The 15,590-nt window shown below is 40.2% G+C and overlaps 1 protein-coding gene across 2 annotated transcripts in view; it reads left to right on the top strand.

The window, feature by feature from the left end:
• Positions 1–988: 988 nt before the first annotated feature.
• The window catches only part of CYP19A1 (cytochrome P450 family 19 subfamily A member 1), a 38,293-nt gene continuing 23,691 nt past the window's right edge, over positions 989–15,590 (top strand). The window contains exons 1-5 of one of the 2 annotated variants that reach the window (XM_075855219.1): positions 989–1,157; positions 2,538–2,601; positions 10,622–10,790; positions 12,235–12,385; positions 15,060–15,214. In XM_075855219.1, coding sequence (XP_075711334.1) covers positions 10,670–10,790; positions 12,235–12,385; positions 15,060–15,214 — 427 coding nt within the window. In that variant the 5' untranslated portion in view covers positions 989–1,157; positions 2,538–2,601; positions 10,622–10,669. The remainder of the gene's footprint in view (positions 1,158–2,537; positions 2,602–10,621; positions 10,791–12,234; positions 12,386–15,059; positions 15,215–15,590) is intronic. The other variant, XM_075855220.1, reaches the window with a different exon arrangement.

Raw genomic sequence — 15,590 nt, 5'->3', positions numbered from 1 at the left:
CATTACATAGATGTGATCGCTTGTAATTTTGGAAGGTGACCATAATATAAAAAAGGGTGGTGCTTTTTACAAACATATACGGCACTCAAATTCATGGACTTTAGCTACTGTACCTGTGATGCTTCAACTACATGTCGGTAAATATGGGATAATCGCTGTTCTTATTACGAATAATTAATCATATATTATAACATTAAATATATTCTTATATGTATTTCTCTAGTGTAGACTATTGATACAAGTGACTATAAACACTTGTAAAGAAATATAGACTTCTATTTCTATTTATCATTCATCTTGTCTATTATCTAATTTGATATATAAATACATGCCCTTCCTTACCTTTTTTCTTATCTCAACATATCCTAAGATGTGTTTTGCAGGTTGACCAACTTAAAAAAAACAAACAACATGATTTTGCTATAATCCATCACAAGATGTCCATGTAATATGTGCCTATAACTGGCTACCCATTAGTTGTGATGTGTACTGCAGCCTGTCAAGGGTTTTGTTAGCATGTCGTGATAATGTTTTGAAATAGTTTCATGAGAACTTGGAGCCCTTAACCAAATTCAAGCAAAGGTAACGGTGGACACATCTGTATATTGAGAACATGCTCAGGGGGTCAATCTCTGGCTATATGGAACATATGTATGAAAGCACAAGTATCCCACCCAGTAAGGTACATTTATGAATGCTATCAGAACGACAAGTACCATTTGAAGAAAAAAAAAAATCCTGCCGATATATAAAGATAGCTCAATATGTACATATCAGGTGCTCTGCTCGAAAGCTGTACGGTAGTTGCAATTCTGCCCTGCTACATGCAGATGGCTGGAACGGGGGGGGGGGGGGGGGATATTCTGGGATCTGCTGCCACTACTGTCGTAAGCCTCAAAACTACTGACGGAGCGTATTAAGGGAGGAGGATGGCATTGTAAACATACCTTTTGTCTTGGCCATGCAAGTTGTGTGACTGAGAAACTAAAATTTGATTCCCCTAACCAGAGACCATTGGAGCCGTCACTCGGAGCAGGGGGACGGGAGTGGCAGTGCGAAGAAGCCAGAAGCACTTCCACATCAAGTGCACACCCAGTGGTACTTGCAACCGTAGGGGGTATTAAACATTGATTTCTCGGTAATACAAGAGACAAAAGGTATGTTTACAATGTTTACAATGCCCTTCCTCCCCTATTTTATATATTAGCAGTTCCGAGGTCTCAAAACTGCTGACAGATTCACGTTAATAAATCAAGAGAGGTTTGAAGGAAGGCTTCATCCACGGCAAGGATTCAGCTCCCCACAAAGTAATACCTACAAATCACTATCTGCTGACATGGTACATGAATTTGCAGTTCAGCAGCCCAATCATCATTCTGCTTTGCCCTGGCACTGCCTCTGCTGGCTGGCAGCCTCCGCTCTCTCCAACCATGCAAAGTAAATCTACTGCCAAAACAGTATATATCCCTGCTGTTTATAAAACTATTATTACATTTTACGCAGGTGCCAGTGGTAATTCATTGTGAGGCAAGATGGAGCACTGTGTTTTGATTTCCAGTAGTTAATACCTCTGACAGAAGAAGCTATAAGGAAAGTCATAGTCTTGATAAAGCAGGCAACAATCTGTAATCTCTAATGGTATTTCAATTTCAGCAAATAAATAGTTACACAATTTTTCATTGTACTATCTGTATCAATTCCTCACAATTCAAGTCATTCAATAGGAACCTTCATTGTTTACCTCCAGGGGATAAGAGTCTGTCCATGGTCATGTGCTGGACACACAGGTGCACTGCTCGTTACAAGACACCGCTCTGATACACATACTGGAACTGAAGTCAATTCTGTACCTGTGTATCCATCGCAGCCACATTATAACTAGTCCCAACTATCTCCAAATACCCTAATAGAAAACTTTACAAGTAGATTTTAACATGTAAAGTCGTTTGTAAATTTCATTTATATTGTTCAAGTTCTTGTTAGGGTATGTTCACACGCAGTGTTTTCAGGTGTATTTCGGGATGTAAACGCTTCGAAATATGCCTGAAAAAACAGTAGTTCAACGCCTACAAACATCTGCCTATTCAATTCAATGGGAAAAACTGTGTTTCGTTCAGAGGGGGCGTTTTTTTACGCCACCATTTTAAAAAACGGTGTGAAAAAAATGCTGTGTAACAAGAAGGAGCATGTCACTTCTTGAGACATTTCTGGGACTGTTTTTTATTGTGTCAATAGAAAAATAGTTACAAAAACGGCTCAAGAAAAGCTTCCAAAAACATTTTCAGCTTCAAAAACAGCTGAAAATCAGAGGCTGTTTTCCCTTGACTTCGTGTGTGAACATACCCTAAGAATTTTTATTTAGCTCATAATTGAATAAAAGCAGCTTCGGATTTAAGGTCAAGTTACAAACTTCTCCTATTTTGTTGTAATGACACTTATGGATTAAATCACCTGTATCTAAGCAACTGAACTCATAGCAACTTGAAGCACCTTTCATACAAACAGGGCTGGTCATCATTTTTTTTTTCCCGAGTCAGTGTATTAAAGGGGTAAGAACTTCGGAGGCTCTTCAGAGAATGCAGATGTGACCACAGCACACAGGTAGAGTTCAATTTCTTTATTGCTGCCTATTCTGCTGCTTCCCATTGAAATGGCATTAATGTATTTAATACATTTTATTTTATTTTTAGAATATTTTATATTGACTGAGAAAAACAATGTCATGTCAATCATTTTTCTGTTTAAAAAAATAATAATTCTTGCATGGTCTCTTATACAGATTAAGATGTGTAGCTATATAGACAGCTAATTGTGAGTTTTTATACCTATTGTTTTTTCAGGCTTCTCATTTTTATATGTTATCTAAACTATAGTAATAGCACATTTGTGGTTAAATGGGTCTGGTGTTTCTTTTGAAGGCTCCCCAAGTTTATTACATAGATTTGGGATGGAGAGTATTGGAGGGATATGATCACATTATGATCACACAATAGAAGGCAGGCATTGAATAGATGAATACATCAAACGCTGTCCACCTGCCAGGGAAAGAGAAGATACATTGGTAATTGTACTGCGCCATTTAGCTCAATGCCCAAGAGCCCAGCAGAACTACTTGTTTATTGTTGTACAGCTATTGATGTGTAGGTGGTTGTTGGCAGTCCAGAAAGAAAAAAACCTGTTTATTACAAGGCGATATGTCCAGCATTAGATTTTGTATCGTTACAATGGGTGGAACAAACAGGACATTACAAACATTTAAATAAATATATATAGACACATAGACAGTACATAGCAAAAGTTAAAATACAATTACATTTTGCTCTTTTCTGGGCAGCGAATTTTGCATTGATGTTTATAAAATGAGCAAAATTTTCAATAAGTATTTCATGTATATTGTGCAATAGAAGTAGGATTTTCAATACATAAATTCAACAGTTTTACTCTGTAATATTTTATTTGTAGCCCTATCATCTTTTAACAAAACATTTTCACATTGCCCTTTTAGGTTTATTTATATTATATTCAGCCTTGGAACCCTAACTCCTCCTAAAAATTCACACAACCAAATCCCATCCATGTCCTACTGATGCCTTATGCCATTGTTAGGGTGAAGCCTTATGCCATTGTAAGGGCACGTTCAGACGTGGCAAAGTTTTTCCGCTGCAAATGTTGGTGCAGATTTGGGGCAATTACGCAACGAATCGGCACCAACATTTGCATATTTGACAGGTAATTCAGACGTTGCAGAAAAGACAGCGGACTTGCCACAGATTTCAGTTTTTGCATTGCAAAGTCTGAAATCCGCAGTGAAATTCCGCTTCTTCTCCGAAACAGACAGTGCATGAAAATTCCGCAACGCAGCCTATAGTCCGCAGCGGAGTTTTCCGCAACGTCTGAACCAGGGGCGTAACTAGGAAAGACTGGGCCCCATAGCAAACTTTTGACTGGGGCCCCCCCTCCCCTGGGTGTCACACAACCCCCCGTTGTAGATAGTGCCTTTTTTACAGCCCCCCCTGTAGATAACGCCATACAGCCCCCTCTGTATATAGCGCCATACAGTCCCCCCTGTAGATAACGCCATACAGCCCCCTCTGTAGATATCTACAAAGGGGGCTGTATGGCGTTATCTACAGGGGGGCTGTATGGCGTTATCTACAGGGGGGCTGTATGGCGCTATCTACAGGGGGGCTGTATGGCGCTATCTACAGGGGGGCTGTATGGTGTTATCTACAGGGGGGCTGTATGGCGCTATCCACAGGGGGACTGTATGGCGTTATCTACAGGGGGGCTGTATGGCGCTATCTACAGGGGGGCTGTATGGCGCTATCCACAGGGGGGCTGTATGGCGTTCTCTACAGGGGGGACTGTATGGCGTTCTCCACAGGGGGGACTGTATGGCATTCTCTACAGGGGGGACTGTATGGCGTTCTCCACAGGGGGGACTGTATGGCATTCTCTACAGGGGGGACTGTATGGCACTCTCTACAGGGGGGACTGTATGGCGTTATCTACAGGGGGGACTGTATGGCGTTATCTACAGGGGGGACTGTATGGCGTTATCTACAGGGGGGACTGTATGGGGTTATCTACAGGGGGGACTGTATAGCGTTATCTACAAGGGGGACTGTATGGCGTTATCTACAGGGGGGACTGTATGGCGTTATCTACAGGGGGACTGTATGGCGTTATCTACAGGGGGGACTGTATGCCGCTATCTACAGGGGGGCTGTATGGCATTATCTACAGGGGGGCTTTATGGCACCATCTACAGAGGGGGCTGTATGGCGTTATCTACAGGGGGTCTGTATGGTGCTATCTACAGGGGGGCTGTATGGCGTTATCTACAGGGGGGCTGTATGGCGTTATCTACAGAGGGGGCTGTATGGCGCTATCTACAGCGGGGCTGTATGGCGCTATCCACAGGGGGATTGTATGGCGTTATCTACAGGGGGGACTGTATGGCGTTATCTACAGGGGGGACTGTATGGCGTTATCTACAGGGGGACTGTATGGCGTTATCTACAGGGGGGACTGTATGCCGCTATCTACAGGGGGGCTGTATGGCATTATCTACAGGGGGGCTTTATGGCACCATCTACAGAGGGGGCTGTATGGCGTTATCTACAGGGGGTCTGTATGGTGCTATCTACAGGGGGGCTGTATGGCGTTATCTACAGGGGGGCTGTATGGCGTTATCTACAGAGGGGGCTGTATGGCGCTATCTACAGCGGGGCTGTATGGCGCTATCCACAGGGGGATTGTATGGCGTTATCTACAGGGGGGACTGTATGGCGTTATCTACAGGGGGGACTGTATGGCGTTATCTACAGGGGGGACTGTATGGCGTTATCTACAGGGGGGACTGTATGGCGTTATCTACAGGGGGGACTGTATGCCGTTATCTACAGGGGGGACTGTATGGCATTATCTACAGGGGGGACTGTATGGCGTTATCTACAGGGGGGACTGTATGGCGTTATCTACAGGGGGACTGCATGGCGTTATCTACAGGGGGTCTGTATGGCGTTCCCTACAGGGGGGGTCTGTAGGGAACGCCATACAGCCCCCCTGTAGGGAACGCCATGCAGCCTCCCCCTGTAGGGAACGCCATACAGCCCCCCTGTAGGGAAAGCCATACAGCCCCCCCTGTAGGGAACGCCATACAGCCCCCCCTGTAGGGAACGCCATACAGCCCCCCTTGGGAATGCCATACAGCCCCCCTGTAGGGAACGCCATACAGCCCCCCTGTAGGGAACGCAATACAGCGTCCCCAACCCCCCAAAAAAATGCGACCTACAGTGTGAAAAGACAAAAGACATGTATCCCCTCTCCACAGGATAGGGGATACATATGTGATCGCTGGCAGCGATAGGGAGAACGGGGGACCGAAAGTCCCCCAAGTTCTCCATGACTAATCTTTGACTTCCGGCGTCTGCGCAGCTCAATAAAAATGAAAGCAGCACTGGTCACGCATGCGCACAAGCGCTCCATTCATTTCTACGGAGCTGCCGACACAGACCCCGGAAGTCCGAGGTTTGTGATGGAGAACTTCAGGGGACTTTCGGTCCCCCGTTCTCCCTATCAATGCCAGCGATCACACATGTATCCCCTATCCTGTGGATAGGGGATACATGTATTATGTTTAATTGCAGAGCGGGGAGATACCTCCCTGCTCTGCCGTAGTGTTCAGTGACGTCCCGCTGTAGCAGCCGTAGCGGCTGCTAGCGGAGCCTCCGGCCATGGTGGGGGCCCGTGCCGTGCCCCTCATGCCGCGGGCCCCGTAGCAGCCGCTACGGCTGCTATAGCGGTAGTTACGCCATTGGTCTGAACTAACTTGCCTAAAAATGTATTGAAACAAATGTAAAAAACGGCCGCTGGAGAATTCCACTGCAGACTGTCCACAGCGGAATTCCACCACGTCTGGCCGTGCCCTTAGGCTGAATTCATATGCAGCAGACTTTTTGCAGAATTTCTACCACTGTCCTAATGATCTTTGCAGACATCCATGCACATGCAACAGAAACAACCCCATTCAGATGTATCTAATGCATTTCCAGCTGGAGAAATTTCTGCAGCATGTGAATTCACCCTTATTCTTTAGGTAAAGAAAAGCAAAATCACTTCTTTATTGCAAGGAGTGAATTCAAGTCATTTACTCCAGCGCTTTTAAAACTTGAGTTTTGCTTTTATGTTTCAGGCTAGAAAGCGTCCTTAGTCATTGGAATAAAACCTACACCAGTATATATATTTTATATATGAATTTGTTTTTTTATGGAGAATATTATATTTAATACAGTAGATGTCTATGTAAATCATTAGACATACAGCAAGATAATAATATTCATGTGTGTGTTTGTATGTGCATATTTGACACCTTAGCTCCATTATGATAATGTAATAAATGTATAATTACCAGCCTAATCCTCAGCTCTGCTCCATAACTGACAAACCCGCCTGGATTCAATGTAAGTCAATGGCAAGCTGTAGGAACATGCACAGAGCACAGGTGCAGTCTGGGAGATGTAGTTTTCTGATGAAGCTTGTGGTCATGTGGTTAAATGTGTTCAAGAGGTTGTTTCCCTGGGGCTGAAGCTTGTAGAATTTTGGGCACTGTTTACTTGTGGGAACACCAGGACTTTTTGAATTAGCACAATAGGATTTGCAATATGATATTAAGGAAATAAGAAGAATGGAGACTTCATCAAAGCAAACATGAATGTTTTTTTAAATGACATTTATGGATTAATGCTCTGGATAAATTCTTTGATGAACGTCTCCAAAACAATTCCTGCCAGAGTTCCTCTAAAAAGATTCAGATTTTCCCCATAAGGGTGCAGTTACACGTGACAGATTTTTTTGCAGAAATTTCTCCAATTCGAAAATCACTTCCATACATCTGAATGGTTTTATTTCTGCAGCAGGTGCATGGATTTCTGCAAGTTCCATTCAGTTGAATGAAACTGATTTTTATTTGCAGAAATTTCGGCAACAAAATCTGCCATGTGTGACTGCACCCTCAGGGCCGCAGCGGAGTTTTCCGCAACGTCTGCACGAAGATAACTAAAAAGGTGTGGAAACCAATAGACAAACTGTCTGCTAAGAATTTCCACTGCGGACTGTCCGCAGCGAAAATCCGCAGCAATTCCACCACAATTGAAAATGCCCTAACAATGCCCAGCAGAGCTGCTCCAGAAAGACTCCGAGGTCCCTCACAACATCAACTATAAGAGTTTCAGAGACATAGTGCCACAATATTAATGCTCCTATAATAGTACCACCAGCCCAGAAATATGCTCATCAGGCCCTGACAACTATTGCCACAAAAGTGTATATTTAATGCTTTTAACATTTTTTGAATTAGGTTTTATTGGAATACACAATTAAAATAAGGGTAAAGGTAAAAGTATTTGCATGTAGACTAAAGGTATGATGGTCAGTCCTTAGTATTTTCATGTGTAAATTATGCGTAATACCTTTGCAATTCGATTTTAAAGAGTTTTTTGTCATATGTAAATGAGCTCGCATGTCTCCGATGGGCGTTTCATACTAAGGAAGAGTCCAGCATATTTATGAGTTAGCAAAGCAAGCCGCCTCCAGCAAAAGGATTGATGTTACAAATCTCTTCCACCTCTTCCACCTCCGGGATGTAACCTAAAAAATATTGCACATTCGTTATCGGCAGCTGTGCAATGTGATAACCCTGTACCCAACGCTGGCTTCAAATAACTACTTAGCTGCAGGAAAACTGCAATGTGCACCTGCAAGATACTTGATCACAGCACCGGTGCGGGACTTCAGAGACAAGAAGTGGGAGAAACAGGGATGTCAATGAAAAGACTGGAGGCTGATGGAGGCTGGAAAGAAGAAACCCTGATGGAACGGACCATATAATCACATAAGGTGCGGGCAACACTTGGAAATAGAATCACAAAGGTATTGCACATTGTTTACACAAAGAAATATTAAGGACCGACTATCATTTCTCTGGTCTACATGCCAGTGTGAGGGGTTTGGTTCCAAAACCCAGGTTGACAGGTTCCTTAAGATAACAACCAATCAATACAGTAAAATAACCACGAGATACAGTTATGTCCAGCAAGTTGATATAAAGAGCATAAAGAAAGAAGGAAAGGAAGGTCTCATACATGCTAAATCATAAAATTGAAGTGGCAGAATATGAGTCCCGCAGAGACCACGTGGCTTGAAATTTGTCCATAGTATTGTGAATGGAAGCAGTAAAATATTCCATTGAGTGGGTATTCTTAATCCAAGCGTAGAGATCTAATAGGGAGGATGTAGCTGTACGTTTCCAGAAAAGGGCAATGAGGTATTTCGATTCTGTCAGTATATGGAGGTGCTGCCTGGTATTAAATTTTCTAAAGGTCTTAGGGAGGACACTCAATAAGTAAATAAGGGGTTATAGTGGTAAATCTGTGGTAAAGATTTTCAAATGGAGGGAGCAAACCATTGTCCAGAACGGCTCAATTATCAGGAATTCACAGAAAATAGTTGAAGCGTGCCGACATGGTGCACAGCAGGGACTGTGTAGAATATTGACATTTTTGTAGGCATGTTTACACGCCCCAATTTCCCAAACCACCGACAAACAATTGATGATTTGAAAAATTGTGGCCAAGTATCTGAAGGATATGATATGATCATTGCAAGCCATGCTGCCCACAAATATGAGTTTTTATGGAATTAGGATCGATGAGGAGGATTATATCATTCTTTATTTACATTGGCCAATTATCGTTATAATTTTCCTTCATCTGCAAGAGCCTAATATAACCAACATCACCAAGTAAGTACCCAGTATGGAGGGGACAAGAGTAAATACTCCACCTCACCTACATTTTTATTTTCTTCTAGCTATTTAAATAACGGCTTTCCATTCAAGGTAGTATTGCAGTATGACCATTCAGGCGAAACATAAAGAGGACAGTACATCCGGAACTAATTTTCTCTCTTTGCCACTTACCAGTTCTCCCTCATGAATTTCCATCATTTTGAGCCCACCATTTACAAGGACAGCATAGACTTTTTGGAGTTTTCCACTGCGCAGCTGTCCTGTGTACTGCAGAATATAGTCTCAACTTCATCAATTCTTTAACCCAGGAGATTGTTGTTAATTGTAGTCAAGACTGAATTTCCAGGTTTTGGGAGGAGATATGCTTTAAAGTGAATGTCCACCCATGGGCACTATTTTGTTTTTTTTAACTATATAGGTCAGAAATTTTGTGCTGAGCTCTGTTGGAGCTCTGTTTTTCTGATACAGTGCTCCAAATCCCTTTTAAAGTCATAGAGTTAAATGATAAAATTATGACTGATTGTAGCCACCACTAGAGGGAGCCTGGGATCTTACAGCATACTGTTTGTACATTAAACAATACTAAGACCATATGCAGTAAGCTCCCCCTAGTGTTGGCTGCACACAGGCAGAATTTTTTCATTTAACTATATGTAAATACATGGCTTTGGAGCTATGTATCAGAAAAATACAGCTCTAACTATTATAAAGATATGTTAAGAAATGAATCAGCACAGAATTTTGGACATAAAATGACATTCACTTTAATATTCTTGGCTTTTGTTATAGTCCAGCAAATATGAGGCTATGCACAAGAGATTATTTTGCCGTATAACGACTTTCAAAGAATCTTTTCAGTTTTTCATGGACAAAAGAGATGCTAAACCTTAATTCTAGGGTACTGTGGTCATTCTCTTCCTTCCAAAATATTGTATGAAATTGATATTTTACTTGCAGAGAGAAAAACTGTCATAAAAGTTCCTCCAAAACTTTGAACTTAAGAAAACCTCAAGTTCAAAATTCTGCATTTCTTGAGTCACATTGATGTAAATGATTTGTCAAGGGCATCTCCCCCTTAACAGATGGCCAATGTATAATCAAAGTGAAATGTGTAGTACAAAGTTGATGATGAAAAGTTCATTTTCTGTTTTGACTAAGTTTCCTTGCTATCAAGCAGATTCCCAAAACATGAAAAGGGTAAATGCCAACACATTAGGTCTTAGATCTGATGCCGTATCTTCTGTCTGCTGTCACTTGAGGTTTTTAAAGTCCAAGGTAATTAAAGTTTTTCCTCTCTACAACTATACTTAGGAGAAAAGACAGTCCTGGAAAGACTTGATTCCAGAAGCGCTCAACCCAATGCAGTACAACATCACTGAGGTTATGCCCAATGTGGCACCGGCGACAGCTGCATCTGTGGTGGTTTTCATATTTTTGCTTATACTTATTTGGAATTATGAGGAGACGTCATCAATACCAGGTAAGAGAATTTATTTTACTTTGACTGCCTATTGTTATAGATTACATATTCCATGTCATGCAAATTTACTGCTAACGTTAACAATTAATTCCCTGTGCTAATAAAATATCTATCTATCTATCTATCTATCTATCTATCTATCTATCTATCTATCTATCTATCTATCTATCTATCTATCTATCTATCTATCTATCTATCTATCTATCTATCTATCTATCTATCTATCTATCTATGTTGGCCTTACATTAAATTACTGGAAGTACATAAAATGTATCAGAGCTGATCAGCTGATTGCCACAAGTCTGCTGTCTCTAACCTCCGGTGATCAGCTGTTATCGCCATATCCAGCCATACATATACCCTGCAGTGGCTGCTGTAGGGAAATTGTAGTGTCACCGGCCACACACTCAAATGAATAGCCAACTATGTAATACATGGCAAGGCCGTTATAGAGTCTCTTTATGAGTGGCTCTCCACTCTGGCTCATAGAGGGGGTCTCTATCATGTCCATATGCCCTAATCTATCTATCTATCTTATATAATCTTTGTATCTATCTATCTATCTATCTATCTATCTATCTATCTATCTATCTATCTATCTATCTATCTATCTATCTATCTATCTATCTATCTATCTATCTATCTATCTCATATCTATCTATCTATCTATCTATCTATCTATCTATCTATCTATCTATCTATCTATCTATCTATCTATCTATCTATCTATCTATCTATCTATCTATCTATCTATCTATCTATCTCATATCTATCTATCTATCTATCTATCTATCTATCTATCTATCTATCTATCTATCTATCTATCTATCTATCTATCTATCTATCTATCCATCCATCCATCCATCCATCCATCCATCCATCCATGCATCCATATTCAGATGTATACATTTTATGTATCTTTCTTTCTATCTATCTATCTATCTATCTATCTATCTATCTATCTATCTATCTATCTATCTATCTATCTATCTATCTATCTATCTATCTATCTATCTATCTATCTATCTATCTATCTCATATCTATCTATCTATCTATCTATCTATCTATCTATCTATCTATCTATCTATCTATCTATCTATCTATCTATCTATCTATCTATCTATCTATCTATCTATCTATCTATCTATCTATCCATCCATCCATCCATCCATCCATCCATGCATCCATATTCAGATGTATACATTTTATGTATCTTTCTATCTATCTATCTATCTATCTATCTATCTATCTATCTATCTATCTATCTATCTATCTATCTATCTATCTATCTATCTATCTATCTATCTATCTATCTATCTATCTATCTATCTATCTATCTATCCATCCATCTATCCTACATATTCAGATGTATACATTTTATTTATCTTTCTATCTATCTCTGTCTATCCATCTAACCACCTTAACGTTATATTACTTTCTCAGGTCCTTCCTACTACCTGGGACTTGGGCCGCTGATTTCCTATGGAAGATTTCTTTTGACAGGAATTGGGACAGCATCCAACTATTACAATAACATATATGGAGAATTTGTACGGGTGTGGATTAATGGCGAAGAAACCCTCATTATCAGCCGGTAAATTTGCATTTAGTCCAATGTTATATCCGTTATTGGAAATATTAATGCTAACCACAGATATACATATATTGGATATAACTTGTGTCATCTAGTGAATGACAGCTCATATCTATTCATTCAGCACGCACGATACATTATAAATTCAGACTGGGGCAGACAATCAACACATACAGACTGCAGCCATCAATAGGAGGTTATTACAGTGTATGATATTACGACCAGTTGGGGGATTTGCTTGTTATTGTGGGCCAAATAACAGTTTTGGAGTATAACATCCAATTCAATCACATTATGCTAAAAAGCACTCTGAGCTTGACACATTAAGGTATTATCCACAGACGCTTGCTGCCAGTGAATGAAAATATTAATTGTTTACATTCAAAGATCTTATACTTGTCCTCCTCACACAGCTTCTTTTTTTTTTTTCTTTTTCTTTTACAATGTCTTAGTGTAGGTAAGGGGAGTTTAGGACAGGAGAGAGATAGTGCAGCTGCTGTATTTATTTAACAGAGAATTGCCTAGACATAAATACATACAGTACATACATATAGTACATACATTGTAACAAACCCATCAGCTATGTTATCAGCACCAGGTTACGTCAGGATTTTCAAGCCCCTGAATGAAAACAATGAATATTTCCCTTTACAGACAGCAATCCGAGATCTTGAAACTGGCGATAAACTGTAACACAAACATATAATAAAATGCCATAACTTTTCATACTATAATGAATAATCTTTATTTGTATAGAACAGGTAAACCCTTTAAAACCTTTAAAATGTAACCCGTCACTTTAAACTTCTGGAGTCAAAGGCTTTTTCTTCTGTCCATACAATTTCTATGGGGTAATTTACGCAAACTGCCTCATCTTTACATCATGGTAGTGATCGATCAAAGGAAATAAAATGGAGTTTCCTACTGTGATTGTTCATTGGCGGTCCTCCAGATTCCCTAACGAATAATTTCTTGTAATCCCACAACCTACATCTATTAGCCATGTACAAGTGGGGGAGCTCCAGGGGATTAAGCTGGGAAATCAAGATACTGCCCTTGTGTTGTGCCAGAACATAGGTTTTTCATTTATTTACTCTGTGAATTGGGAGAGGGGCTATGGGAATGGCCATCAGCTCATTACAACAGCCCCTCTGGTCTTCCGATTCGCAGAACATGGGTGCTGCTCTCCTATGTCTTCCAGTTTGCAAATACCTTTAGGGTGCACACACATGCAGCGGCAATGAGGGGGCTGCTCGCCACGCCATTCCTGGAGGGTGTATATGCACGCAGTATTTGCCATGGTTTTCGCACAGTTGTGGTCGCAGTTTTAAATAGGTGGACTTCCTATTGTATTCAAAGTTGCGACCACAATTGCGGGAAACCACAACAAAAACCACATAAAACACACAAGCAGAGGTGATGAGGTGTCAGAACGCAATGCATGTAAATAATTTCAGTTTTTAAGATGCGATAATGGTGCAGCTTTCTGACCCAACATTACCCGTATGTATGAATCAATGCAGTGAGCATGGGGGAAACGTTGTACATAATAATAGGACGTAACTTCAACTTTTTACTCATACAGATGAAAATAAATCCTAAAAACTAAACCACCCTAATATCATCTCTACATTACTTATCAGAAATATCAAAAAATCTGTGCAACAGCTCCCCCCATAGACAGGCAAATGTACTGTACTTGAACAAAGATTCCCGACTAATCTCCTTCCTGAGATGAATATTTATTTATGTATTAGCTGATGGTGTATTCCCTTTGAAATGATCAGAAAGAATTGCAAAAAGGTGAAGGATCAAAAGTGGGCAGCGTCATAGCCTCCACATGCCAGGCATCAATTGGCACCAATTATATGTATAACACAAAAGAAGTAAAAATGACATCAAGGTGTCCTTTACTATAAAATAAGATGATAAGAGAAGCCATAGAGGAAATCCTGGTGGGGGAGGGGTGAACATGGCTGCAGGACATTTTGTGCTGTGTATATACTTGTGTTTGGCAGTCATTAAGATCTTTTAAATTTTTTTGCTTACTGCGTGCTGTCCATCTATCTCTTATCTATTCATTTCTAGTACAAGTAAATTTTCTTATCTGTAACATCCCATTGCTGAAATGATCTGTTTATCACCCATAACGCCCTAATGCGCATGGATAAACTGTGTGAACAGGGCCTTACAGAGGCACACACAATCGTTTGTTTTTATAAAAAAAATTATTACAAAACCGCATGTCACAGTATTCTCCCCAGAAGGAATTTCTCCGTAATATAGCACCAAATGGAACATGCCCGATTATTTTCTCATAGATCTGTGAGGGAAAAAAAAGTTTGTATGTCTCTCTATGAAATCAGTCATATGGAGATACCGTATAGCCCCATAGATTTCCATGGGTTTTGTACATGAGCCCTCATGCAGATGTCACTGTTTTCATGTAGATTCCAACAGGAGCAGAACAGAATTGACACCTTTTTTTATTATATACTTGATCCTCAAGGTCCTTACCACATACTGTAGGTGTCATATAATATAAACTTCTTATTTCATTCGTTTTTACTACAACTTTAGGATATACTTTTATAGAATTCACATAGCGTACAAAAGATATATAGCGCTGAATATGGCCTCAAATAATAATCTACATTTGTCATTTTTCCTATAGATCTTCAGCAACGTGCCATGTGATGAAACACAGTCATTATGTGTCAAGGTTTGGCAGTAAATTGGGATTACAGTGCATTGGTATGAATGAGAATGGGATTATTTTCAACAGTAATCCGACTCTGTGGAAAATCATACGGCCTTACTTTAACAAAGGTAAATATTTTGTAAGCGATTATTAGATAATAATAGTGCATTTAGTTTAGATATGTTGTGGAGAAAGAACAGAAGAACATATTCAGAAAGCGTAGAGTTAGCACCAGATCACAAGGGCCATTGACTGGAACCATCCAAGATCAGATTATGCGGAAAAAAATATATAATCTAAAACATGTAACATTCAAAACAATCTGCACAATTTTTCCAGTAGTATAAGATGTATTCTATACATTACCAATACTTGGTTTTATACATGATATTGTCCTGGTAGTAAAGGTATTGCATTGCCACCTGCTGGCAATGGTCAACACTGCAGCACATTTAAATGCTATTTATGTAATCGGGCACACTTTAGGGGTTAAAGTTAATACAA

This window comes from Rhinoderma darwinii, chromosome 3, assembly GCF_050947455.1.
Source record: "Rhinoderma darwinii isolate aRhiDar2 chromosome 3, aRhiDar2.hap1, whole genome shotgun sequence".
Lineage (NCBI taxonomy): Eukaryota > Metazoa > Chordata > Amphibia > Anura > Rhinodermatidae > Rhinoderma > Rhinoderma darwinii.
Note: the sequence above shows the minus strand (reverse complement) of the source record. Positions and strands in the feature narration are given on the sequence as shown.